The sequence below is a fragment of the Solanum lycopersicum genome, chromosome 2, assembly GCF_036512215.1.
Source record: "Solanum lycopersicum chromosome 2, SLM_r2.1".
NCBI lineage: Eukaryota > Viridiplantae > Streptophyta > Magnoliopsida > Solanales > Solanaceae > Solanum > Solanum lycopersicum.
The window spans coordinates 52,745,200-52,772,528 of NC_090801.1; the positions used below are offsets into that span (position 1 = coordinate 52,745,200).

A 27,329-nucleotide genomic window follows, 5' to 3' on the forward strand; every position below is an offset into this window, starting at 1 on the left:
CAAAAGATGAAAAGTGGTAAAGACACATGAGAAGCAAATTGATTTTGAGCTTAGTTTTGTACTTTTGACATACATTCTATCGGCATATTGAAAATGCATTAATCGGTTCATGAACCAAAACTCAAGAGCCATGCATCTCTTGGACATGCTTCCACTATAAATCATATCTTTCTTTTTTTCATGAAATTATATTGGGGGCAAGGAAACCGATATGGTGAGGCGATTACAAGGTTGTTCCAATCAGTATATACCGAAAACCAACATACAGATTTAGGAATTGATCAAAAACAGACAAATAGTCACTATTTGACTCAACTTTAACAGCCCACCCCTGCTCTGATACCATGTGAAATTAGGTCTTAAGCCTAACTCACATCCCAAAAGCGCCTTATAAAGAGTTCACCCATCTCATTAATCTCCGACGTGGGATTTTTGTCATTCTTTAACAAGGTTGATGTGCAGTTTCTGTGGCCATAGGAAACAAGAAAAAGATGGATCTTTGTAGAATTAAAGATCAGATCATATTACGTAAGCTGCTGTTGGGTTGTTGGGATAACGACATATCAGTCATCTCTACTCCCAAATTCAAGTATTCAACGTGGATAAACTATTTTCCTTTCATCTCCAATGACACAATTAACTACATTAGTATTCTTAACTTGACGTCAGCGGAAAATTATAACTTTTAATTTTGAGTGTGCATAAATAGACACTAAAATTTATATAAATTGAACAAATAGATCATTCATCCTGGTACCTTTTGTTGATTAGTTATAACACAAAGCTAGAGTTCTAACTTCACCAAAATTTTGTACGCCCCAGAGGAATCGAACCGTCATAAAAAAGGGTAACAAAAACTCCAGCAAGTTCTATTTCTACTACTAGGCCAAAAAATTGCTTTATTAACGAGTTCTTAACAAATATTTCTCGTATATATATCTAATAGATTTCTCAATAAAATTACTTATTTTTTTCCATTTCCCTTAATTTCTAGTAAATAATTATATTGCATATGTATAGACTATAGTGTCATGATCTAGAATATAATATTAATAATAAATAAGAAAAGGAAAGATTATATAATGGTGCATGGTTTAGAATGTTGCATCACTATCAAAGGCAGAGGTTGCTTGTTTGTTAGTGGCCAGTCAATAGACCTTCTAGATTAGATTAGATAATGTTTGCCTTTCTATTGTTAATAATTTTTTTAATAATAAAGCTAAGATACGTTAGCTAGTCAAGATTTGGTGGCATGGTTAGGTTTTGAAGACCCACCTCCAAATGGCTCACTTTATTAAATTCATAAATACATTACATGTGTTTATTAAGATGTTGGGAGAATTAATTTGTTCTACTATTCTCATGAAATCTAGGTCAATTGAGGATTAATAGGGGAATAAAGATAACTTTTTAATCCAAAATAAGTATTTTCAATATGTCTCATTTACTATTTCTTAAAGTTTGTATTGATCCGACCGTGAGATATTGATGTTCATATTGATAATTGTGAAATATGATTTAAAGATGTTTGTCTGTTTTGATATTATGTTGAAGTGAATCGTTAGATATATAGAATCAAAAAATACATTTTTATTAAGATCTTTTTGATGATGTAAAATACTGTTTCTTTTGTCAAATACCACTTATTTTGAAACTTAGGGTGTGTATTATTAGGTGTATACTGCACAATTAGAAATCAGCTTACTATTTAAGGTTGAAATTAATATAATTGAAGAAAAAGGTAGAGAATAAGTCAATAAGGCAGCTGAATCCCTGATTTGGAAGTTAGCTTGGTGAAACGTGGGGCAGTGTGAAAGGTCACCTTATACAACCTGTCACCCCCCATTTTACAACCTGGCAATGCCATCTGTATAATTGGACACTATATAAACACGAATATAATAACGTCAGCGGTGGTTATATTATCTCACTCTTAATGAGAAATCTCAAGTTCGAACAATATGTACGGAGAAAATGTTATTAGGAACGTCACCTTAGAATAAGCCATGTAACATGTGATTTGAATATAATTAAAGCATTAATACAAACTCTGGACATCAGATGAAAAACAAAAAAAAGAAAAAAAGAGATGTAATACAATATATATTTTGTTTATTTCGAAAAATGTCATCTCTATTCCTTTACTATCCAAAATATTTTTTTTTTTAATATTATTGTCATACTTTTAAGAGTGATCCAGACTATTATATTACTAGTTTAAAATTATATTCTTCCCATATTCAATTTTTTTTTATCTTTCCCGTATTCCGCTACGAAGATAACAAAGTCTAATTCTAAGCTATTTTTCCTCTCAAATATTTTAACACCTAAAATTTATCAGGCTCACCTTGAAGTTTTTGTTAGAATAAAGAGCAAATTCGAGTCAATTAGCTAATAATTAGAATATGAATAAATGATTCTAACCTTAAAATATAACATAAAGTAACATTAAGATATTTTATAGAATTAAGGAGACGTAAATCAAACTTTTCCCTTTAGGATATTAGGTGAATATTCTACACCATACATTATTATTATTATTATTATTATAAATTTAACAATTTTGGCATGCAATTTTTCTTTTTAAATTTATGTGATGTAGATTGATTTGACAGTAAATTTAAGATTTTTATAAAAAAAATTTTATAATTTAAAATAAAATATAAATAATTATAAATTATTTCATTAATAGTTAATAAACATTTTAAAATTTAATTATTCCTAAATATAAAAATACATTAGTATTATTTTTAAGACGAACTAAAAAATATGGATCAAAAAGTATATTGCAACTAGGATAATGCTAATTACTAATAATAACAGAAAGGACCTGCATGTGACTTTTCAATGGTTTGTTTATAATATCTTCCTTAATTTATTGTTAGTGCGTGCAACTTTTATATATCAAAATCTTTCGGTCCAAATGAGAATTATGAATAAGTTTGACTTCATGTAATTTTATTATTAGTATATATAAAAAGCTAAGCGCTACCATTTAAGATTTAATAATTATTGGAAAGTCCACATTAATTGGATGTAAAATAGTGATATTCTTATGCATTTACTTTGGATAATCCTTTTAACGTTACATTGAAGTTTAGTTTTACGATTTTGTAAGTTCAAATAAAACTTTTAAAATTTGGAATTTTAAGAGAGTGTGAAGAAAAATTTAGAAAGAACAAAAAAGAACTTTGTAAGAAGACTTGTATTACTTTGAAAGATTTGCTTACAATTTTGCTTGGTGCCTTTGCAAATGAGGGACACCTCTATTTATACTACTTAGTAGGAACTAAAATACAATTAATATTTACTTTACAAGTTCCTAAAATATTTATACTTTAGTCCCATTTCTAGAGAATTATATACTACTTTGGGACCTTCTTTAGTTTTCTTAAAAGTTCTAAAATGTTTTAGATTCTTCCGCAAATCTTTCGAACAATATCGGCCTCTTTTCGGAGGTGAAATTAGGCGGAAATTGGAATTAATGCGTGCAACTTATATATATCAAAATCTTTCGGTTCAAATGAGAATTATGAATAAGTTTTACTTAATGTAATTTTATTATTATTAGTATATATAAAAGGCTAAGCACTACCATTTAAGGTTTAATAATTATTGGAAAGTCCACATTAATTGGACGTAAAATAGTGATATTCTTATGCATTTACTTTGGATAATCCTTTTGGTAAGCTAACTTTTAAAGTTACATTGAAGTTTAGACTCAAAATTAATTTCTCTACATTATTAAGAGCATGATCCGTCCTAATTATAGTGTATTGATGTTTGACCGCACGTCAATTGCATGTACACGCACCATACTAGGCATAAGGTAGGGTGGTGAAGTTGAAGAGTCATACCTCCTATGAAATATGGTCTTTTTTTCTCGCGAACTACTTTCTCTGTTCCTATTTATTTGTCACTATTTACTTGTCTATTTTGATTAATCAAGAAAGAACAATATTTTTTTATTATACCCTCATTTAAACTTTTTGAAAATTTCTAAGTTTTAATTCATCTGCTTTGAAATCATATTTAATAAGGATAAGATTGTAACTTCACTATATTAATTATTGTTATCTTAATATGTGTGCTTTTTCTAAAGTGGACAACTAAATAGGAACAAAGGGAGTAGCTTTTAGCATTAAGTTAAGCTCAAGTTCATTTCTTTCAATTAACTAAAACTCTCGAATTCGACCTTAGAAAATGAAAAAAAGTAAAGAGTGTCGTCCTCAACATTTACCTTATATTAATAATATTTTTTTTTGATTTCTCATCTGGTGTCCAGTATCCATCTTATTGGAGCCAGTGACGGAGCTAGAATTTATAATAAGGTGATCAAAATCTGAAGAACTTGACACACGAACTAATCGAAGGGGGTTCTACGTCTACTTTATATACATAAAAAATAATTTTAATCATATATAAATAGTAATATTTTCCATCGAATGAACCCCAAACAAAGGACTGGCTCCGCCCCCTGATTGGAGCCCAAATAAATCAAATCCGCGTCGAAAAAATCCCATATTAATAGTAAAACGCTCTCCGAGAATTTAAACTCGAAATCTCTAATTAAATATGAAAGAAAACTTACCGAACACTAATCCACACTGTATATTAATAGTACTCTCTTTGTTTCGAGAGATAAATAATTTAAATTATAAATTTTGACAAAAAATTTAAAAAGTGTCACATAAGTTAGAACGAACCGAACTATTGTATTTCTCATACTACTACTACATGACAAATAGTGGTGGCCTTTATATACCTCACCACTCTTCTCTTTTCTCAGTCGTCGTTGAGTCTTTTCAAACAACAATTAAATTACTATATCTCTTTCCCTTTCTCCAATTCATATATTTATGCACAAAAATCATAATATGGGCATTATATGCAGTTCATACGAATCAACATCAGTAGCCACAGCCAAATTAATACTTCACGATGGAACATTACAAGAATTTTCTTATCCAATTAAAGCTTCTTTCTTATTACAAAATGACCCTACAATCTTCATCTGCAACTCCGACGAAATGGATTTCGGTAACGTCGTTTGCGCCGTCAAAGCCGAAGAAGAGCTTCAGCTTGGTCAGCTATATTTTGCCTTACCTTTAACCCAACTTAAACATAAGCTGAAAGCTGAAGAAATGGCTGCATTAGCTGTCAAAGCTAGCTCTGCATTAAACACTAGTAGTAGTAGTGGTGAAAAGTTTATAGTTTTTGAAAAAAGTGGTCCTAATTTTTGGAAAAAAATGATGGACGATAATAATGATCGTACTCGTAAAGGGAATGGCAGGAGAAAGAAATTCACCGTGAAGTTGAGTTCAATAAATGAGTAGCGTAGCTCAATTATTGCATCGGTTATTTTCCATCAACACATGTATTATTAGATAGATAGTTATTATAAGTAAAGTAGGTAGTATTTTTATTTTTTTGGGGGTTATTATTTGTGCGTATATTAGAATCGAAGCTAATTAGTTACTGTTCATTTTGTGGTTATTAAGTTAATTTTATTGTACTTGTCATCAATGGTGGGATTGTATTACAATTTTACCCCTCAATGTACGGATTTGATTACAATAATCAGCTTGATTTATTGTTAATTACGATAACCGTAAGTACAATTTTGTAAATACTATAAGCTATAGCCTATATATAAAAAAAGTCATGCATAACAGTATCGTGAATTTTTACCACTAATAAGGATGAGGAGTAAAACAGTAACAGTAATAAATGGGAGCGTGTAGGGGTGGACATAGAAAGCTTATGCAACTTGCTTGAAAATACTTCTTCTGTCTCAATTTATGTGATATTTTTTAGATTTTGAAATATTTTGAAATTATTAATTATTATAATTTATAATATTTTTTTACGTAATTTATAAATATATAAATTTCATATAAAAAGTTCAAAATTTTCATGCATAAATTTAAACTCTTTGATTTTCAAAAAATAAAAAGCGCCACATAATATCGAGTAATCTAGTAATTTACAGAGCAAAGTTAAAAGTCTAGTTCATTAGGTAAGTTACTAGCAGTATGTCCCCTTTAACGAAGAGTGCTAGAAGTGGAGAATGAGTGGGGAACAAAGACTTGGCAGGATTTCCCCTTTATTGAAATATAATAAAAAAAAGAAATAGAAGAAGAAAAGATTTTGACGTATTTAATTAATTTCTTTACTAATTCAAAGAAGATTGACAAAAATTAAAGCAAAAATGTGTCTTAACAATTGCAAACGTAATAAAAGCACAAAATCAATCACATTCACACATTACAAACGTAAAAAAGTTAAGGCACAAAATTTGATAAGTAATCAAGTTTGACAATATGAGGGTGCAAGAGTCCATAAATATACGCTTTTGGGGCGATTATTTTGAAAATTAATTTGTATCATCTAACTTCAAAATATTTGTATTTGAGTTTTGGCCATGTAAAAATTAAATATTAAATGTTTTTGTTTGAAAATTGATATGACTTGTCAAGATCAACTTAGACATATTTGATTGAAGGTGACTTAAAACTTGGCAACAACAAACTTCAGAAGTTGGGAGTTTTACTCATGGACGTACGTACCTCAAGCTAATTTATATCTTTTATTTAGTCTAAAATTAACCCAAAAATAATTTTTTTTTTTTATGGAATTATGATGTAATGAGTCATGATATCTCCCTTCAATCAAGACCGAACAAAGCTTTTGAAGCAGAAGAAGAGGGGAAAAATGATATTGTATAAAGTTCACCCTTTATGTATAGTTGTTAGGCATAATACTCTAAATTTCACTTCAAATTTTAACTTTAACCTTCAACTTTCATACTGCACAAATAGATACCTTAACTATCCAACTTTTAAATAAATAAACACATGGGTCTACTTGACACAATACACGTAGGATACCAAGTAAGACAAAAAATGACATGTAGGACATGTGTGTCTATTTATTCAACTTTATACAAGTTTAAGTTGAAGGGCATAAATGTGATTTGAAGCTAAGTTAAAGACACATTTATTATTATGCCTAGTTGTTATATCTAATTATTTATTAGACGACTTGATAAGAACATTTTCTATTTTTTTCTCCCACCTGATATTTTGATATCCATACTGGAGTCCAAAGTAATTTCTGAATCGCGTCGAGAAATTTCACATTAGGATAAAACATTGTTGGATTTTAGCAAGGTATGAATTAGAAATAAGAAGAGAAAATAGAAAATGTGGGGTAACCAATTTGGAGGAAAAATGACAAAGTCATTTCAAATGAAAAGTCAGTTGCTCGACTTTAGCTTTGGCTTAATTAATATAATCAATTTCACATTTCGATTTTTCCCACAAAAACAAAATGTTCTGGAAAGACATGTCTAAACAGACGCGTTCACACCATTGTCTGCACAGACGCGTTTCTTGCTGCAAGTGGCTATAAATATAGGGTTCTTTTTCATTTTTCAACACTTAAATTTTTTCTCTCTGCATACATTTTTCTTACAAAATAAAATTTGTTGATCGACTAGTCTATGTGTTCTCTCGTTATTGTTTTTGCGTTCGCTGAAATTATTAAGGTTTGAGATACCGCTACTTCTCTAATAGGTTAATCCTTTTTATCTTAGAATGAATTAATCTGCAACCTCGGGTACTTGATGATATCAATTTTTTTAAGGAAACACAGTAAATTTTGTGGACGATCTGTTTTATCTTTTTTCTGTTTTTGTTTTCCTAACCTTATTACAGGAGATAACAAACACTCCGTAACAAAGGCAATTGCATGCCAGGGAGACTGAAATACGAGACATCTTATGAAGAATGAATGAGTACTTATCACTCTCTCACCCTCCTTGTCGGTAGATTACAAATTTATTTACATTTGTGTACAACTCATTCCAAAATACATTCAATGTGTACGTACACTAGTGGCATATATATTGAATACATGCTAGCTGTGAATTAGAAGTCACATCCTGTACAAAACTAGTCTGCTTTGGGAAGAACACATCATATGGATGGGACAATGTGTACAAAACTCAAATTAGAACCTCCAAATTGATCAATGATTACATAGGATTCAACTTAGGCTGAGTTGGCCCTCCATGCTTAGCTAGTGGCCTTTTGAATATATGTGCACCTAACTTTAGCATCCAGGATTCAGTTTTTGGTGTCTCTTTGTTTAAAAATTAGCATTATTGTGCATTTGCTCTTCCACAACCATACTGGCCTGGCCCATCCTATTGACCATAGGACCACTCATCTCACTAGCTAATGCCTAAGGTAATGTGTGTAGTTTTTGTTACTTATTATTACTATTTGAATTTAATATAGCCATTAAACTTGAAATGGCAAAAAAGTTATATGAATTAGAATTGGAAAGATACGTGTCTTCATTTTACAAGTGAAGGATAAATAAGTAAATAAAAGCTTTTGTTTTGACATGTGTGTCTCATCGCAATAGCTAAATATGATTAATCACGTGACTAAAAATAATTTTTAGTGATGATAAATTAAATATGTTTATTAATAAAAAATGTTAAAGTCTTCATCGACTAGTTAATTATTATTGGATTAAAATGTCTCTATAAGCTTTAGAGATACTTACAAAAAAAATGCTAATTGACGACAAACATACGTGTTTAACGACAATTAAACTATTACCGCTAATTAAAGATCACTAGAGATTAGTTTTAATGTATTGAATGAGACATGTAATATATACTGTGTACTTACCAGTGAAATTTAGTGGCATTAAAATTTTCTTTTAGCGGTAATATTTGTTAGTGCAAAAATATTTGGCAGTAATTGAAGAGCTAATGTCATTGTATATTGTATATATGTCGCTATAAATACTCATATTAATATTACTGCTAATTACAATTTAAATTAAAAATATCCTTTATTGCTAAATTCTTTATTTTTTTTGTAGTATATAACAAATAGAGATAGACCCTCCCATATGGTGTTGATGTACGTGTATCCGTTAATTCCGAAAAAAAATGTATATATATATATTTATTTTGAAAAACTAATAAAAATTAAAATATAATTAACAATGCATTCATGAGGAGTATAAGCGTGATATTGTGCTATTGCTACAAGCCAAAAGTAATGAATCTAACTAGATCCCTATTTTTTATTTTATATTTGTCTTAGAGATCGTATTTAAGCTTAAATAATATTGCTACACCCCAAGTTTGTTTTCAAATTCTATGTTCGTCTCCGGTAATACAATTTCGAAAGAATAATCATGAGTTTGTAGTGTTTTAGTGCCATATATATAGTGCAACTTGTAGAACTGAATTGGGTTGGACAATATATATTTAACAGAAATCATTGATAGTGCAAAAACAGGTGCTCTTGAAAAAGGTGATGCTAAGCTTCTGATTTTTTTTTTCATGACAATAGTTGAAAAGGATGTGCATGTATTGGATAAGCACGCCAAAATATATAATGTTTGAACCTGTCGATGTCAATCGTCACGTCCTTACAGAATTTATCGATAATCTCTAACTAATTCATAGCTAAATAATTTCTAGCAAATTGATTTTTCATATAATCCATCGTTAGGTGGAATTAGCATGAAATTGTATCGTTAGCTACCTTATTTTCTTTTAGTTATGCTTGTTGGTTGATTCAATGAACTTAACTAAACTTATTATTTTTGATATAACTATATGTACAGACAAAACAATATATATAGCTGGCTATATAAAAAAAATATCTCAGAGATTAAAATACGTTAAATTTAAATGCTGAATTTGCTTCTATTATTATTAAGAAGCTCGTCATAATAGAGGTTTGAGATGGTGGAGGCACACTTTCTCTTTTTTTTTCTTCCAAATATCCACTTCCACAAAATAAACATCTAATAATAAGAGTGTGGAGTTAGAGCACTAAAAAATCAGATAAAATGCATTTGTCCTTATTTATATTTATATCTTTATAGAAACTTTCAGTGGATACGTCAAATAACTGTTTTGTTTTATGAACTTGAAACGTATTGTTTTAAAAAATCTAAATGAAAATACGTAAAAATCTATAACTCTAATATGCATTTCCTTGGAATATCATGTAAGATTATATACTTTATACATAATATCAGGATCTTAAATACGATAATTTTACATAGAGATTGTTAAGGGCACATATCTGATGAAGACATCATCATAGACAAAAGCGGAAGCTTTAGTTGTAAGTTGGTTTCTACCTCCTTGTCCTAACTTCATGTTACCACTATTGTCAGTGATGAAATTATTATAGAAAATATGTGGTTAACCCTAATGGGTGGAGGGAGGACCAATTTATAGAGGTTAGGATTTAATCTGGTACGTCCATCAAGTAATCAATATTCGGATGAGATTTATTCCTTATTTAATACTATTTATGATATTACTTGGATTACAAATAAACTTGAGCTATAAGTAAGAAATAATTAATAATAATTCTTATATATCAAACAACTAGAGGTGGAGCAAGATAATGAGTTTGAGATTCTAAATTTTAGGACAGAACGAAATAATATTACAAAACATGCTTCATTGGTTGACAGTGGGTTCAAACCCACAACATGATAGTGCGAAAAACATTTTCCACCAACACTTCGTACCACTAAGTTAATTTTGTTAAGGGCTCACACGTTAATAATATACATATATATTTATTCAATTTTTGATACAATACAAGACTTACATAAAAGATAATAAATTCATTTGAACCCACAGATCCCTACCTTACCTCTGCAAACAACCTCTTCTCTTCATAATATATCAGAAAATTAAAATTTCTTTTTTTTAATCAATTTTTATAATGAGACATGACCAAACACCTCATTTTTTTAGTTGATTCATGCATGTTGATTTGATTATATTTTTTTAAAGAAAAACACACTTCACTTGTTTGTTGAAATATATATTAAATAAAATACTATTTTTTTAATATAAAAGACAAATAAAAAGAAATGGAGTACAAGCAAGGGAGATCCAAAATGGGCAACCATCATTAATGTTTGACACAGCTATATATGATGTCAAAAATAGTTGAAAAAAAGTGTCATGAAGGGGTAATAGGTTGCAACAAGCAATGGTGGTCTTTGTTATTCATCACACCTAAAAGCCAACAAATGGTTTACATATACCAATGAAGTGATCTCTCATCAAACCAACTATGCCTCCTTTTCCAACAACCCATCTAATTTGACGACTCATATTTATTGGACTTCTATGTTTCCCCACTTTCTTGAACAAATCTTATATATGCATAACCCCCCCCCCCCCCTTCCCCTTTATTAGGTTCCCAACGTCCTATATTATATAATTTAAAAATAGTTGAACCATAATATATGTCATTTTTTGAAATTTATGCATAAATTATAATTTTTGTCTATTATACTCTTAATAGATTAATTAATTAATCTTATAAATATATTTATTTTGACTAACCTAGAAAATCTACAAGCAACTAATTTCATTGAAGAATACTTCATTCATTCATTAACTAATTTCTTCATTCACTACTTATTCTATAAAATCCTAATTTGAAAAAAAATATATCAACAAACAAATTAAAAATAAAAAATGAAATGGAGGTTACAACTACATGAATCATCTCTAATGTAGTTAAACAAGAGTTAATGATCCTGATGACTGTTTGTTTACGTGATCATCATTTAAGTTTTCATCTGGTATTGATTGAAAAAGAAAAAAAAAGAACAAAAAAGATAAAATGAAGGTAACAACTACATAAATCATCTCTAATGTTGTCACGTTTGCTTTAACAATTTATATTAAAAAATTTTTACACAAAATATATAGGAAAAATGAGGTGGGAAAAACTTGATTTTAAATTGTTTTCGGATCAGTTGGTAAAAATTTGGCTCCAAAATAAATTCTTAAATTTAAATAGTCATCCAAATGCATTTGTATTTTTGAAATCTAACATTTCGTCATTTATAACAAAGTTATCATAAGCAAACATTAAATAAAGACATAAAAGTAAAATTATCTTATTTCTTAATGTAAGTGCAAATAAAAAATGTGACATATAATATGAGATGGAGGGAGTATCCAATATATAAAGGGATCATGCACCATCAAAAATATAAAATTGATAGGGTTAGGGGTCGCTTGGTAGCTGGATAGAGTTATATATATATTAATAATATGAATATTAATTATGCATATATTAGTAATGTGTGTATTAGTTATATAAGTATTAGTAAAGTGGTATTAATTATGCGATTATTAGTAATGTGAGTATTAGTTATACATGTCTTAATTATGCATGTATTAGTTATACAAGTATTAACTATGTAAGGTTTAGTTATATGATAAGGTTTAGTTATATGGAGTTTAGTTATGCATAAATTATTTCTTTCGATGTTGGTTCCTTATATTAAAAATTAGTAAAACTATTAAATTATAACATTTTTTTTTATAATTAGAGATCGTTTCTTCTTTAACTTTGTATTTAAATTAAAATATTTCTTTAATTATGTAAAAGAAGAAAGTAGTCAAGTGAAAGTGATAAGGATATATAATATTGTCATTTTATCTTTTTTTTCATGTATTAGCTATACAGATAGGGGTCGTTTGGTTACTGTATAAACTAATACATCTTATTCATGTATAAAAAGTTGCATTAGCTTTACTATGTTTGGTTGAAATTTTGCATTACGTATAAAAGTCAACATAACTTATACCATGTTTGGTTGGTAAGAATTTAAATGTTGTACAAAAATTGTTCATGTGTTAATTTATATTGTGTTTTGTTACATTTTTTGTAGTCTTACATGATTAATACCAACATAACTTATGAGGAAATCTATGTATTAAGTTATGCAAAAGTAGAAGGTGGGAATACATTATGTGGGTCTTAGTCATACATGTATTAAAATGATAATTACATATTTACCCTATTAACTTATTTTATTTTAATTGAAAACTAAACTTTACTTTTCTATCTACATTTTGTTGTTTTTGTTTCTTTTTAGATACATACCATTTTCATTTTTTTTATATACTTACAATTTTTATTTATTTATTTATGTAAATATAAATATTTTTTTTAATATTAAAAATTTGATTGTATATTTTTGATGGTATATACGCTAATCAAGTATTACACATTATTCGATATATTCCACATTTAATAAGCATGTATTATTATTTTATAAAAAATATATATTAATGATTTACAACAAATTTAATATTAAATAGTTAATAATTCATGTATTGTAATCTATACATAACTATATAATATCTACATAACTAATATCCATATAGTTAAAACTCAACATAACTAAACCCTGTATAACTAATACATGAAAAACTAAACCCTGCATTACTAATGCCTATATAACTAATACCTGTATAACTAAAATCCTGCATTACTAATATATATATAACGAACACCTGCATAACTCTAACCTTAAATTATTATACATGTATAACTAATACTTGCATAACTCTAACAAATAACTAAATGGCCCCGTAATAATTATTCCACCTCTCACTCCGCCACATATATAATGCATAAATTTCCTCATAACTTATACATGTATTTAATTGTGTGCATTTCAAAATTGACGTTGTATTGATTTTATACACAAATAACTTTTTTTTCTTATTCACCTACCAAGCATCGTATTAATTATATATATGAATATTTTTTTTCTTATCCATTATCAAACATCGTGTTAATTATATACATGAATAACCTTTTTCTTCTTCACCTACAAAACGTCATATAAATTATACAAACTCGAATACATGAATAAGGCTTATTTTATCAAGCTATCAAACAACGGCCCTAAATTCTTTATGTTACTATAATAACACCAATTTAAAACTCAACTATAGTAAATGCTGCAAGTTTTTCTACTAATTTATCAGGGATAATTATCTAGTTAATCAACTCTGGCCTAACTATATTCTTTAAGAGAAAATCACACATGCACCATGAATAAATGAATAAAATTCGATCTTACATACATAATTAACTTTAAATATTTATCATATATATATATATATATTTAGTTTCAACAATATATAGCAGATTTAGGCAGATTTGGGATGGAAATTTTTTGGTTTTATTTCCTACATTACAATCTTCTTTTTCTATGCACAATTTTTTTAAAATGAAATTCATGCTTGATTTATAAATATATACACATATATATATATTGACATTAATAAAGAGTGCTAAAGTCTTTACCAACATTAGTTAAGTGTCATTAGAATCAATGTCGCTAAAGGCTTTAGGGATATATACAAAAAGTGTCAATTATCGTTAAAAATACATATTTAACGATAATTAATAAGAATTAATTGCCGCTAATGATTACTTTTGTTGTAGTGAATAGATTTGAATCAGAATAAGACTCTAAAACTCATCCTTCTTGTCAAGTATAGACATATTTATATATCTGATATCTTCTAACTTGTTTTGTTACTAGGTCATTAGTTAAAAAATTCAATAATTTGAAGAAAAAAAACGGGTGGTAATTTGACACCACATAGTTTACTAATGTAACTGAGAATTTCACCGTAATTTACCCTTGTTATATATATATCTATATATATATACCATTATAAAACTTCGCTAAATTTCATAAATGGCCCCTAAAGTAAATTTTCTTTAACCAAAATTAGACAATTTTTTTATCTCATGAAAATCATAAGACAGTTGTCATTGTATTCAAAAATCACAATGGTAAAATTTTTAAACTTATTTGGTGCTAAGACTTTTTTCTACTAAGAGTTCGAAAATGAGATTTCTTGCTAAGGAATAAGTACATCCTTTTACTAATCTCAGAGAGGTCGAATGCCTTGAACGAATATGTGGTAACAGATAAAACCATAGTCTGTGGGGGAAGATGCCAACCATCTCTCTTTTTTACGAACACAAACCTCAGGTTAAGGTAAAGGGCGAATTTCGGACATTAATAAAAAAGGATCTTGTTGTTGGAGCAACGAATTGTCCGTTTTGATTTTAAAAGTATTTCAGTGGCCCTTTAAGCATTTTGGAAGAAACAAATGACTCCTTCGACTCTGGACTCAAACTTTACGACTTGTGCATCATCTAGAAATAATTACACACTGACGAATAGAAAGAAAAAAACTACTAAAATCACAATGTCAGTTAAAACAAATTACAAGCAATATCCAAATTATAATCACGATATCCCAGCCTTGTGTCCTTATAATCACAAGAGAGTTTCAAACATAACTAAAGAGTATTAAAAACATTTTTGGTAACTGGTCCTAAGGAAATAACTGCACTCATAGAAGCTCTTGGAAAAAGTGACAAACACTTTCTCAACTGTGAGGTATTAGTAGCGCAATTGTTGCATCCCTTATGCTCTGGCAGTATAACCAGTTTCTCCAAATTTATCGCGTGCTCAAGTAAGAACTTCAAGAATTGATCGAGCTCTGTTGCTTCGGATGTACAAAATGGCATAACCTTGACAATCTTCAAATTCTGTAAATGATCTTTGAATATGTTATCTTGAAATGAGAGGGGGTCATATAATTCCAGCGCCTCAGTGTCTTTTTCCGCGTTCTGAAAAATTGAGAAGTCCTGAAATTGAATCACACACTCTGTAATGTTACATTGTAATCAACATTTGACGCGTAAATGAAAAATACAAACTGGAAGAAAATAATGAGATGAATAATAACATACCTCCAAATCAGGAAACATCATCAAATTTTCCAAATTAGGAGTCGACCTTAAGAGTTTGTCTAGCATGAGGAAGGAAACTTTTGAAACATAAGAACTTATTGTCAACCATCTGCATTGTAGCAACGGTAAGGAGACTTTCAATTCCTCGTCCATCATCGAAGTGGAAATCACCTAAACAAAAGGATGAAACAGAACAGAATTAGGTAAGTAAAGTCAAGTGTTAAAATTGTTCTGTTTCTTTCATCTTTGTCAAGCCTTCATAAGTTGTATAGAAAACAAACATATGTAGAGGCCATTGGAACTGTGGAGCTTAGTGAACTACTTTACTATTGTGTTCTACCGGGCCCTTCTTTGAAGAGGCCATTGAAACTTGATATAAATTGTATCAAGGGCTTTACATTATGCATACATAATCCCTTTTGACTTTGCATTATGTAAGTTTCACTGTGGCTACTACTTGTGTTGATAATAAAGTTAATGTTGTTACTTTTATTGACAATAACACAATTCTTTCTTTGAGTAAACCTATTGTTTCTAGTTCTGTTCCAATATCCACATATATGCCTTCTTTTGTTTGTTTCAGAATGATCTTGCTTTACTATGACATTTGAGATTAAGACCACATGCTTTATCATAAGATGAAATCAATTGTCAATAAAAATGCTCAATTACCTATGGCTAGACAGCAGAGACTATCATTTTGTTTGTTACTTATCGTTAAAGTCAACAAATGCTGCAACAAACTAAAGCTGACCATTTCTTTTTTCAACTAAAATCTTACCAAGAAATCAGCATAGGTGAAAAGATTGAAACCTTGTGTTTTTTGTGATGTCACTGGTGACATCATTAGGAGTAGATTTTCCTATAAATACAGAGCTCTTGCTCATTTAAAAAATGCACCAAAAAAAATTACAAAGGAGAGAAAAGAAGAGTGAGGCATCACCCAGAGGAAAATAATCTGTGAGGAAAAAATAGTGAGTGTGAGCGATATTGTAGTGAGGTGGGAAATTTAAAAGAGTGTTATTTCTTTGAATGTTTAGTGGTCTTTGGAGTTTTGCTCAGGCATACAAGTGTAAAATTCTTACTATAGTGATATTCGTTGCTCCTCTCAGGTCGTGGTTTTTTCGTTATTTAGGAGGGTTTTCACGTAAAATCTTGGTATCATTATTTCTCATTTATTCTCATTGATTAGTCGTATTGTTGTGTTCCGCATTTATAGCCTTTATTACCACAAATATTATTTCTAGTACGGATTTATTCCCAACAATTGGTATCAGAGCACATGTTCTGCTCATTTACAGAAATATTTTTTGCAGCTTATTGTACTATACTCAATAAAAAAATATGTCTGGAGTAAAGTAAGAGGTAGCAAAATTCAACGGTGATAGCGGTTTCTCAACGTGGCAGAGAAGGATGAAAGACTTGCTCATCCAACAAGGTTTGCACAAGGCACTAGGCGGAAAATTCAAAAAGCCTGAATCCATGAAACTTGGGGATTGGGAAGAAATGGATGAAAAGGCTGCTAGTGCAATCAGATTGCACTTAACAGATGATGTAGTTAATAACATCATTGATAAAGAGAGTGCATGTGGCATCTGGACAAAGTTAGAAAATCTATACATGTCCAAAACGCTCACAAATATATTGTACCTGAAGAAGCAATTATATGCGCTACATATGGGTGAAGGTACAAATTTTTTGTCTCATTTAAATGTACTTAATGGACTAATCATGCAGCTAGCAAACCTCGGAGTAAAGATCGAGGATGAAGATAAAGCCATAATGCTCCTAAACTCGTTGCCATCTTCCTACGATACTTTAGCAACAACTATTTTACATGGTAAGGACTCTATTGAGTTGAAGGATGTCACATCAGCCCTTTTGCTTAATGAGAAGATGAGAAAAAGACTTGAAAATCACGGACATGCTCTCATCACGGAAAGTAGAGGCAGAAGTTACCAAAAGAGCTCAAGTAACTATGGTAGATCCGGAGCTCGTGCAAAGTCCAAGGTCCGATCAAAATCGAAGGCCAGAAATCGCTATAATTGCGATCAACCAGGACACTTCAAAAGAGATTGTCCAAATCTAAAAAGGGGCAAAGGGGAAAGCAACGAACAGAAGAATAATGACAACACAACTGCCATGGTGCAAAATAATGACAATGTTGTTCTCCTCATAAATGAGGAAGAAGAATGCATGCACTTGGCAGGTATAGAGTCGGAATGGGTGGTCGACACAACAACATCTTATCATGCCACACCGGTAAGAAATATTTTTTGCAGATATGTAGCCGGTGATTATGGCAGTGTGAAAATGGGTAACACAAGTTACTCAAAGATTGCAGGGATCGGAGACATTTGCTTTAAAACAAATGTTGGATGCACATTAGTGTTGAAAGATGTGCGCCACGTACCTGATTTGCGGATGAACTTGATCTCAGGAGTTGTTTTGGACCGAGATGGATATGAGAACTACTTTGCAAATAAGAAATGGAGATTCACCAAAGGGGCATTGATGATTGCAAAAGGAGTTGCTCATGGTACGTTATACAGGACAAATACAGAAATATGCCAAGGTGAATTAAATACGGCTCATGAAGAAAATTCTGCAGATTTATGGCATAAAAGAATGAGTCATATGAGCGAGAAAGGATTGCAAATTCTTTCCAAAAAGTCACTCATCTCTTTTGTCAAAGGTACAACGATAAAATCGTGTAACTAATGCTTATTTGGTAAACAACATAGAGTCTCATTTCAGACATCATCTGAAAGAAAGTTGAATATACTTGATTTGGTATATTCTGATGTTTGTGATCCAATGGAGATAAAATCAATAGGAGGTAATAAATACTTTGTTACTTTTATTGATGACGTTTTTTGAAAACTGTGAGTTTATATCTTGAGAACCAAAGATCAGGTGTTTTAAGTATTTCGAAAGTTTCATACTCTGATAGAAAGAGAGACATGTCGAAAGCTAAAACTTCTTCGAACCGACAATGGAGGTCAGTACACTTCAAGAGAATTTGAAGAGTACTGTTCAAACCATGGATCAGACATGAAACAACAGTTTCTGGAACCCCACAACACAATGGTGTAGCTGAGAGAATGAATCGCACCATTGTTGAGAAAGTGAGAAGCATGCTCAGAATGGCTAAATTACCCAAGATATTTTGGGGTGAAGCAGTTCGGACAACGTGTTATCTTATAAGTTTTAGTCCATCAGTTCCGTTGGAGTTTGACATTTCGGAGAGAGTTTGAACCAACAAAGAGATGTCTTACTTGCACCTAAAGGTGTTTGGTTACAAAGCTTTTACACATGTACCGAAGAAGCAAAGAACCAAGCTAGATGATAAATCAGTTCCTTGCATATTCATCGGATATGGAGATGAAGAGTTCGGGTACAGACTATAGGATCTTGTAAAGAAGAAGGTCATCAGAAGTAGAGATGTAATCTTTTGAGAAAGTGAAGTTGGAACTACTAATGATCTATCCGAGAAAGACAAGAAAAAGAATGGTATAGTCCCTAATCTTGTTACTGTTCCTTCTTCTTCTAACCATCTCATAAGTGCAGAAAGTACGATTGATGAAGTTGCTGAGCATGAAGATCAACCTGATGAGATTGTTGAGCAGGGGGAGCAACTTGGTGATAATACCGAGCAAATAGAGTACCCAAAAGAAGAAGAACAATCTCAACCTTTGAGGAGATCAGAAAGACAAAGGGTAGAATCAACCAAATACCCTTCCTCAGAGAATGTCCTTATCAATGATGAAGGTGAGCCAAAAAGTCTTAAGGAGGTGTTGTATAACCCAGAAAAGAGACAATGGATGAAAGCCATGCACGAAGAGATGGGATCTCTACAGAAAAATGGCACATACCAGCTAGTTGAACTTCCAAAAGGAAAAAGACCACTTAAGTGCAAGTGGGTCTTTAAACTCAAAAAAGATGGAAATGGCAAGTTGGTCAGGTACAAAGCTCGATTGGTTGTAAAAGGCTTTGAACAAAAGAAAGGTATTGATTTTGATAAAAAAATTTCACCTGTTGTCAAAATGACTTCTATTTGAACTATTTTGAGCATAACAGCTAGTCTAGATCTTGAAGTAGAGCAATTGGACGTGAAAACTGCATTTCTTCACGAAGATTTGGAAGAAGAGATTTATATGGAGCAACCAGAGGGATTTGAAGTATCTGGAAAGAAACACATAGTGTGCAAATTGAATAAGAGTCTTTATGAGTTGAAACAGGCCCAAGGCAATGGTACAAATTTTTTGACTCTATCATAAAAAGTCAAATGTACACAAAGACCTATTCTGATCCATGTGTATACTTCAAAAGATTTCCTGACAAAAAATTTTACTATTTTGTTGTTATATGTGGATAACATGTTAATTGTAGGACAAGACAAAGAGCTGATTGCAAAGTTGAAGAAAGATTTGTCCAAGTCATTTGACATGAAAGACTTGGGCCCAGCACAACAAATTCTAGGGATGAAGATTGTTCGAGAATGAACAAAAAGAAAGTTGTAGCTATCTCAAGAGAATTACATTGAACATATACTAGAACGCTTCAACATGAAGAGTGCTAAAAATGTTAGCACGCCTCTTGTGAGTCGTCTGAAGCTGAGCAAACAGATGTGTCCTACAACAAAAGAGAAGAAAAAGGGAATGGCTAAAGTTCTTTATTCTTCAGCAGTGGGGAGTTTGATGTAAGCAATGGTGTGTACAAGACCTGATATTTCTCATGCAGTTGGTGTTGTTAGCAGATTCCTTGAATATCCTGGAAAAGAACACTAGGAGGCAGTTAAGTGGATACTCAGGTACCTAAGAGGTACCACAAGAGATTGCTTGTGTTTTAAATGATCTGATCCAATCTTGAAGGGCTATACTGATGCTAATATGCCAGGTGACCTCGATAACAGAAAATCCACTATCGGATATTTGTTTATATTTTCAGGGGGAACGATATCATGGCAGTCGAAGTTGCAGAAGTGTGTCGCACTTTCTACAACTGAGGCAGAATATATTGCAGCTACTGAAGCTTGCAAAGAGATGGTATGGCTGAAATGATTTCTTCAAGAACTTGGATTGCATCAGAAGAAGTATGTCGTCTATTGTGACATTCACAGTGCAATAGACTTGAGCAAGAACACTATGTATCATGCAAGGACGAAGCATATCGACGTGAGATATCACTGGATTCGTGAAAAAATAGAGGACGGATCTATGCAGGTCATGAAGATCCCTAGTAGTGAAAACCCTTCAGATATGCTGACCAAGGTGGTATCAAGGGACAAATTTGAGCTATGCAAAGAACTTGTTGGCATGCACTCAAGCTAGAAACCTAGAGCTACCTCCTTCAGGTGAATGGGTATGGGGGGAGGGGAGATTTGTGGGGTCCATACCCATTGTAGATAAACATAAGAAAAGTTAAAATGCAGGAACGGTTGAATTTTGTTTGTTGCTTATTGTTAAAGTCAACATATGCTGCAACAAACAAAAGATCACAATTTCTTTTTTCAACTAAAATCTTACCAAGAAATTTGCATAGGTGAAAAGGTTGAAACCTTGTGTTTTTTGTGATGTCACTGGTGATATCATTAGGAGTAGATTTTTCTATAAATACAGAGCTCTTGCTCATTTAAAAAATGCACCCAAAAAAAATTACAAAGGAGAAAAAAGAAGAGCGAGGCATCACAGAGGAAAATAATCCGTGAGGAAAAAATAAAGAGTGTGAGAGATATTGTAGTGAGGTGGAAAAATAAAAAAAATGTTATTTCTTTTGAATGTGTAGTGGTCTTTGGAGTTTTGCTCATACATACAAGTGTAAAATCCTTACTATAGTGATATTCGTTCCTCCTCTCGGGTCGTGGTTTTTCCCTTATTTAGGAGAGTTTCCACATAAAATCTTGGTGTCATTATTTCTCTTTTATTCTCGTTGATTAGCTATATTGTTGTGTTCCACATTTATAACCTTTATTACCACAAATATTATTTCTGTTACGGATTTATTCCCAACACCTACCATACCCAAACTTACAATGACAATAAACATTATCTAACCACATTAGATGATTTTTTTCAATTCCACTTGGACACTCTTACTATCTACCAAGTCTAATGATTTTCTCTTATAAGTCATTTCTCTTCAAGGTTCAGACTCAATTTCATGTCACAATTTATACTCTAAGATATGACAATACTTTTAAGTTGGGTTCTAGCACTAAATTATTTTTAAATTTCTTCTCTTGATATTATATGTCAAACATCTACTCTTCGTACCCCACAATAAAATGATGCACTTATTGGTGATTTCTTGATCTATTTGAGCTAACTTTTGGAGTGTGAGTTAGACTTAAGATCTAATTTCACATGGTATTAGAGCCGGGTCCGTCTCATCCGATGTTGGGACCCCCAAAATCAAAATTGTCAATGCACCAGTTGCTAAGCATGGGGCGCGTCCCACATCGGTGATTAATGAGATGACTGGACTCCTTATAAATCTTGGACAATCCTCTATCTATGAGCTAGATTTCGGTAATGTGAGTTAGGCCTAAGACCTAATTTCACATGATCTATACTATTTTAATTCAAACATCCGATAAAATATTGGGGTGAGTGTGTCCTCACTACTAATTATCTTTTTAATGGACTTTCTTCATGTTTGTTACAAAATATCATTCCTTATTATGGTCTCCTATATAAAATTGCTACCTCCAACCTTTTGGTTTCCTTAGTTTTGCTGCAATACCTAAGCCTTATAGGATATGTTTAAATCCAGATTGATCAGTTGTGCTTTTTATAGTTATTACATGACCAAAAAGGACAGATAAGCTTGTTGATTTAAACAAGTAGGCTGATTTTTTTTATCTAGAGATGTCAGGTTTGATGAGACGAGTTTCCCTTACTTTTCCTTCTATATTTCCTCCTCCGCCACCATTTTTTCTAGATTATTTTGCTTTACAGATGAAATAAAATGTTTTTTCTCTCCCGACTCAACCAATTCCATGGCAAGGTATCTCAATTTCTCTTCTAAGAAGTTTAACAAACTTAGGAGATCTATTGATTTTCTCTTGTAAGAACTTGTAGTTGCCATCTTAAAGCAATAGAAGGAACCAATATTTAACCTCGCATACTAGATCAAAACAATATAATTAGTAAATTAGGAGATGATTCATCAGGTTCACGACCTTTAATTGACATAATTATTACCCCAATGCTACAACTAAATCAAAAAATAAAGGATTCAATATTAATATAAAATATAGATATATGGAGCTCTATTCACAATTAACATAAAAATTAAAGACAAGAGACATTTGAAACTGATAACTGACCTTGATAAACCAGGATGAAAGTATTAGCTCATTAGCACAACCAACGCTTACCAAAAGATCTATGAGTATGCCCTCATCCAGCGAATCAAACTCATCACTACAGAGATCAAGTTTGGCATGGTCCAAAGATGACAAGTCCTTAAGCTCAATAATCGTATAATCAAAATCTCCAAAAATCGTTAAATGTTCAACATACGGAGCAACAACTTCAAAGCAACAATCACCTTCGAATGAAAACCAATCTCCAGTAGGATGATAGTGATCAATCAATTTAAGTTTCTTACAATTTGGAGAAGTCATGTGCAAATAATTAAATCCACAAAATTTATAGAGACTGAATGATTCCAACTGAGGGCTATTGGACATTATTTGGCTAATGTGTTTATCCTGGATTAACAAATCTTCCAATGTCAAAATCTTCAACGATGTCCAATTTAATACACAGTCGTCTAATATTCTGCAATTCTGGCATTTGAGTTTTTGGATCGACGAACTACTACAGAAAACTTTTGGAAGACTATAAGGTTGGTCATTCTCAATATCATCAGTATCATAACTTATCTTCAGGCTTAGACCCTCCACTTTCTTGTTGACAGCAAATTCTAGCCACTTGTCAATTACGGGAAAATAAGACACCTCATCATTATGTCTGAACACAAAGTTTAGACTGCACTTTTTAATGCTAGAGCTGCTAAGGAGAGGTAGTACATTATCTGTTAAGGAAATGAATTTGTGTACCATCGAGCTATCTGAACAATTAAACTCCTCATTGTCATAAACAAGATTGTCGATAGCAGTCCAGAAGTATCGCCAATCTTTAGAAAGAATACTTGTTCTGAAGGCATCAATTATGGACAGTCGAGAAAGAATCTGAACAATTAGAGCGTGAGGTAGATGACTGATTCTATCAACGAGGTCAGTTTCGTCATTACATCCTGTCTCAATTTTCACATTTTTCTGAGGTGAGTTTCCAACAAGCCAACTTTCGGAGTTTCCGTCATCGCCAAGACTACTAAGGAATTGATCTTTCTCACTCCTAGTTGACATGCCACTTTTCTGTTGTTGAGAAACAACAAAGGGCTAATACTGAAAAGGGGGAAATTAATACTGATAACTATTACTACTTGAATTGAAATTTTCACATTTAAATTAATGTTGATCACATAAGCAAAGTAACACACTGGACTTTTGGCAAATGTGGTGAAGTCAAGAATGAAAGAATAGCGCTTATAAACGTACAACACTTTGAAGTAGGTAAAATTCAATAGAAATTACAAAAAAAAACCGATTCTTTGTTCAGGGATACCTAATAAAACTAATATAACCCTTTCTCAAAGAGCCCTTAAGACTCTACTAGGGAAATTATTTAACGTCGGAAAAATCGATACAAGTTATGACAACCCTTACTTGAGGAAAAAAGAACGCTTTCATTTAGATAATCCACACATACAATAGAACTAGAAAAACAATCAATGTCATACTACTTTAGGACTCTTCCTGAGATCTCTTTTCTTTTGAAATGATACAAAAACGAAACAATCAATCTATTCATGATATTGGAAGACCTTATTCAATGTATCATTTATAGGTCTAATGACATTTAACAAATCGAGAAGAATAATACCGACATTGGATAAACAAAAAGAAAAACAGGTTAAAATAGAACAAACCTTATTAGTGAACATAAACTAAGCGGCGGAACCGAGAAGAAAGCAGAAGAAATGAATAAAGTAGGCAGAGTAGGTAGGTTTTTAAAAAGTGTGGTGAAGTAAAAAATAAAAGGATAATATATGCAAATGTTACAAGACTCTTAAGTAGGTAAAATTCAATATAAATTACCAAAATGTCCTTTACCCCGTCGATCAATCTTTGTTTGGGTATGTGTACAGGCTAGGGCTGGCAAGAGGACTAGGACTGCGAGACGGGACAAAGGTGGACGGGATGAGCCAATGATTGATTGGGATTCAACCGATCCCGGGATTAACCTTATCGAGATTTGTGGGACTATTTGAAGTCTCGTTCCATCCCACTATATTAATGGGATGTGATAGTGTTCGACGTGACGTGACGGATGCGGAATTTAAAACTGTTTAATATATTTATTTAATTGTTTTGAAGTTATTTTTTGAATTTTATCTAAGTAAAAAATGCTTACGTTTTTAAAATTTCCAATTTCATATTTAAATTTCAAAGTTCGAAACTCGAAATTCAAATTTGAACTTTGAAATTTAATACTAGAAAGTTTAAATTAAAATTCGTGTATGTGTGTGTTAAAGAATGACAAAAGCCCCTTATTGGTGGTTAATGGGATAGGTGGACTCTTTATAAGGCTTGGACAGATCTCCTCCCTTTGAGCTAGCTTTTGGGGTGTGAGTTAGGCCTAAAACCTAATTTTCACATGATATCAGAGCATGACCCAAATCACCCGATGTTGGGGCCCCCAAAATCAAAATTGCCCATGCACCAGATGCTAAGCACTAGGCATGCGGTGGGGGTGTTAAAGAATGACAAAAAGTTCCACCTCGGTGGTCAAATGTGTGAACTCCTTATAAGGCTTGGGGTGTGAGTTACGTTTAAGACCTAATTTCACATGGTATCAGAGCTGGACCCGTCTCACCCGATGTTGTTTCCCCCAAAATAAAAATTACCCACGTACCAAATGTTAAGCACTAGGTGTGAGTTAGGGTGTTAAAGAATGACAAAAGTCCCACATCAGTGGTTAATGAGATGATTGGACTCCTACTGAGGCTGGACAATCCTCTTCCATTTGAGCTAGTTTTTGGGGTGTGAGTTAGGCCTAAGACCTAATTTAACCACTCAAAATGCAAGATAATAGTTGTGTAGAAAATTATAGGAAGGGTTCCGTTTAAAATAGTTCTCGTATGTAAATCTAATATTTGTTATCTACGCAACCACCTCAATTAGTTCTCGTATATAAATCTAATATATGTAATGTTCCAATAAAACTTTTTTCTAACCCTCGTATAAATCAACGGTAACATCATCCGATTTTTGCAATGATGCTTGAAACTCTTGTACCTCTTATTCATTGTCAGTATTACATCCAATTATTGAATTAAAAAAAGTTTCTTCTTTGAAAGTTAACTTTGGCAAAAAAAATAAAATTCTTTCTCTCGACATTGATTCAATCTCTAAATAAAATTGATGTCTCGAAACTTTCTTCTGTCAATTAATGCTTGTGATCTCTAATTGGAAATTTTGTTGCCCTAATATCCAAACTTTTCTCATATTGTTTGTTTGTACCAGTTAATGACTTTTTCTGCAAACATAATATCAAGTCATGTTGTTAGTCACGTAATTCATATTTTTACTTAGCTAGAAAACTCTTTTTTTATTTGTCACAATTTTCTCACATAGTTGTTGCAAGACATTTCACAATCCTATTTCATATAATGTGACTTGACAAGAAAAAAATCATCACATATTTTATATTTTCTTTCCAAATAAAAGTTATCTCACCAAAATATTTCATGTCAAAATGAATACTCAGAAGATTTTCATTATTTATTTGTAACTCTCATGTTAGAGTCAAAATATATGTACTTACAATATACTTATTTAGAGCATTTTTTAAAGATGCACAAATCATAATTTTACAATGAGTTTTTTCTTATTTTATGAATCCCCACTATCTAAAAAATTTATACAACATTTTCCAATAAAAAGTAGTATGACTTTATTCATGAAAATATGTGGTATTTTTTTTAATTTTTCTTCGCTTGTTTATATTGAGCAAGTAGAGAAATATTTACCCGCATGACTCTTCTCTTCCCTCTCTCGAAGAGAATGACGTTGAACGGAATGATAATATCCCATTTTGATATCCATACTTTTCTTGAAACAATAATAAAATATGAATCTCCTTAAAATTGTTTGTGTAATATATTACAAATACAATAATTACAGTTGAACATAAAAAAAAAATTAACTTTTTTGGTTGAGACGCAAATATGACGCATTTTTAAAGGAGATTCAAGACCATTTTGACATAATCTAAACCGATCTAGCAATGTCACTCTTGGCTTGTGCCCTCCAGAATACAACAACTCAACAATGCCATATAATTCAAATAACTCCAGATTAGTTGAAGAGCTCAAAACTCCACATAAGTACACGCACATTCCTTCAACATATAATTATTCTGTTTTGTATTGTGAATATAGTTGAAGACGTAAAATATTATTTTTTTGTCTCAACTCCTAATATACACAATACAACACTTCTCGTATTTGGCTTACCCTCTATCTCATATCCCCAAGACAAAGTAAGAACAACTATTTACACGTGAAGAATTCTTTCTTATAACGAATAAAAAAATAATA

At 31.4% G+C, this 27,329-nt stretch overlaps 2 protein-coding genes, 1 long non-coding RNA gene and 1 pseudogene across 3 annotated transcripts; 1 reads left to right on the plus strand and 3 right to left on the minus strand.

Moving 5' to 3' along the window:
* Window positions 1-4,772: 4,772 nt before the first annotated feature.
* Window positions 4,773-5,600, plus strand: LOC101258031 (uncharacterized). Its single transcript, XM_004233364.5, has one exon. The coding sequence runs from the start codon at window positions 4,860-4,862 to the stop codon at window positions 5,334-5,336; it is 477 nt and encodes a 158-aa protein (XP_004233412.1). The 5' UTR covers window positions 4,773-4,859; the 3' UTR covers window positions 5,337-5,600.
* A 2,941-nt stretch (window positions 5,601-8,541) lies between these two features.
* LOC104645949 (uncharacterized) lies at window positions 8,542-16,080 on the minus strand. The gene is made up of 2 exons (XR_011214626.1): window positions 15,657-16,080; window positions 8,542-15,551 (listed from the first exon to the last, which is right to left on the minus strand). It is a non-coding gene; the product is annotated as an uncharacterized lncRNA (long non-coding RNA).
* On the minus strand, window positions 14,758-14,877 carry LOC112941033 (U6atac minor spliceosomal RNA; annotated as a pseudogene).
* Window positions 16,081-22,929: 6,849 nt separating the features above from the next.
* Window positions 22,930-24,150, minus strand: LOC101258823 (F-box/LRR-repeat protein 25-like). The gene has a single exon (XM_010319061.3). The coding sequence runs from the start codon at window positions 24,031-24,033 to the stop codon at window positions 22,930-22,932; it is 1,104 nt and encodes a 367-aa protein (XP_010317363.1). The 5' UTR covers window positions 24,034-24,150.
* Window positions 24,151-27,329: the final 3,179 nt, after the last annotated feature.

Bases quoted from the DNA above. Each gene is read 5' to 3' on its own strand.
- LOC101258031 (XM_004233364.5), top strand. From the start codon at position 4,860: ATGCACAAAAATCATAATATGGGCATTATATGCAGTTCATACGAATCA.
- LOC101258823 (XM_010319061.3), bottom strand. From the start codon at position 24,033: ATGTCAACTAGGAGTGAGAAAGATCAATTCCTTAGTAGTCTTGGCGAT.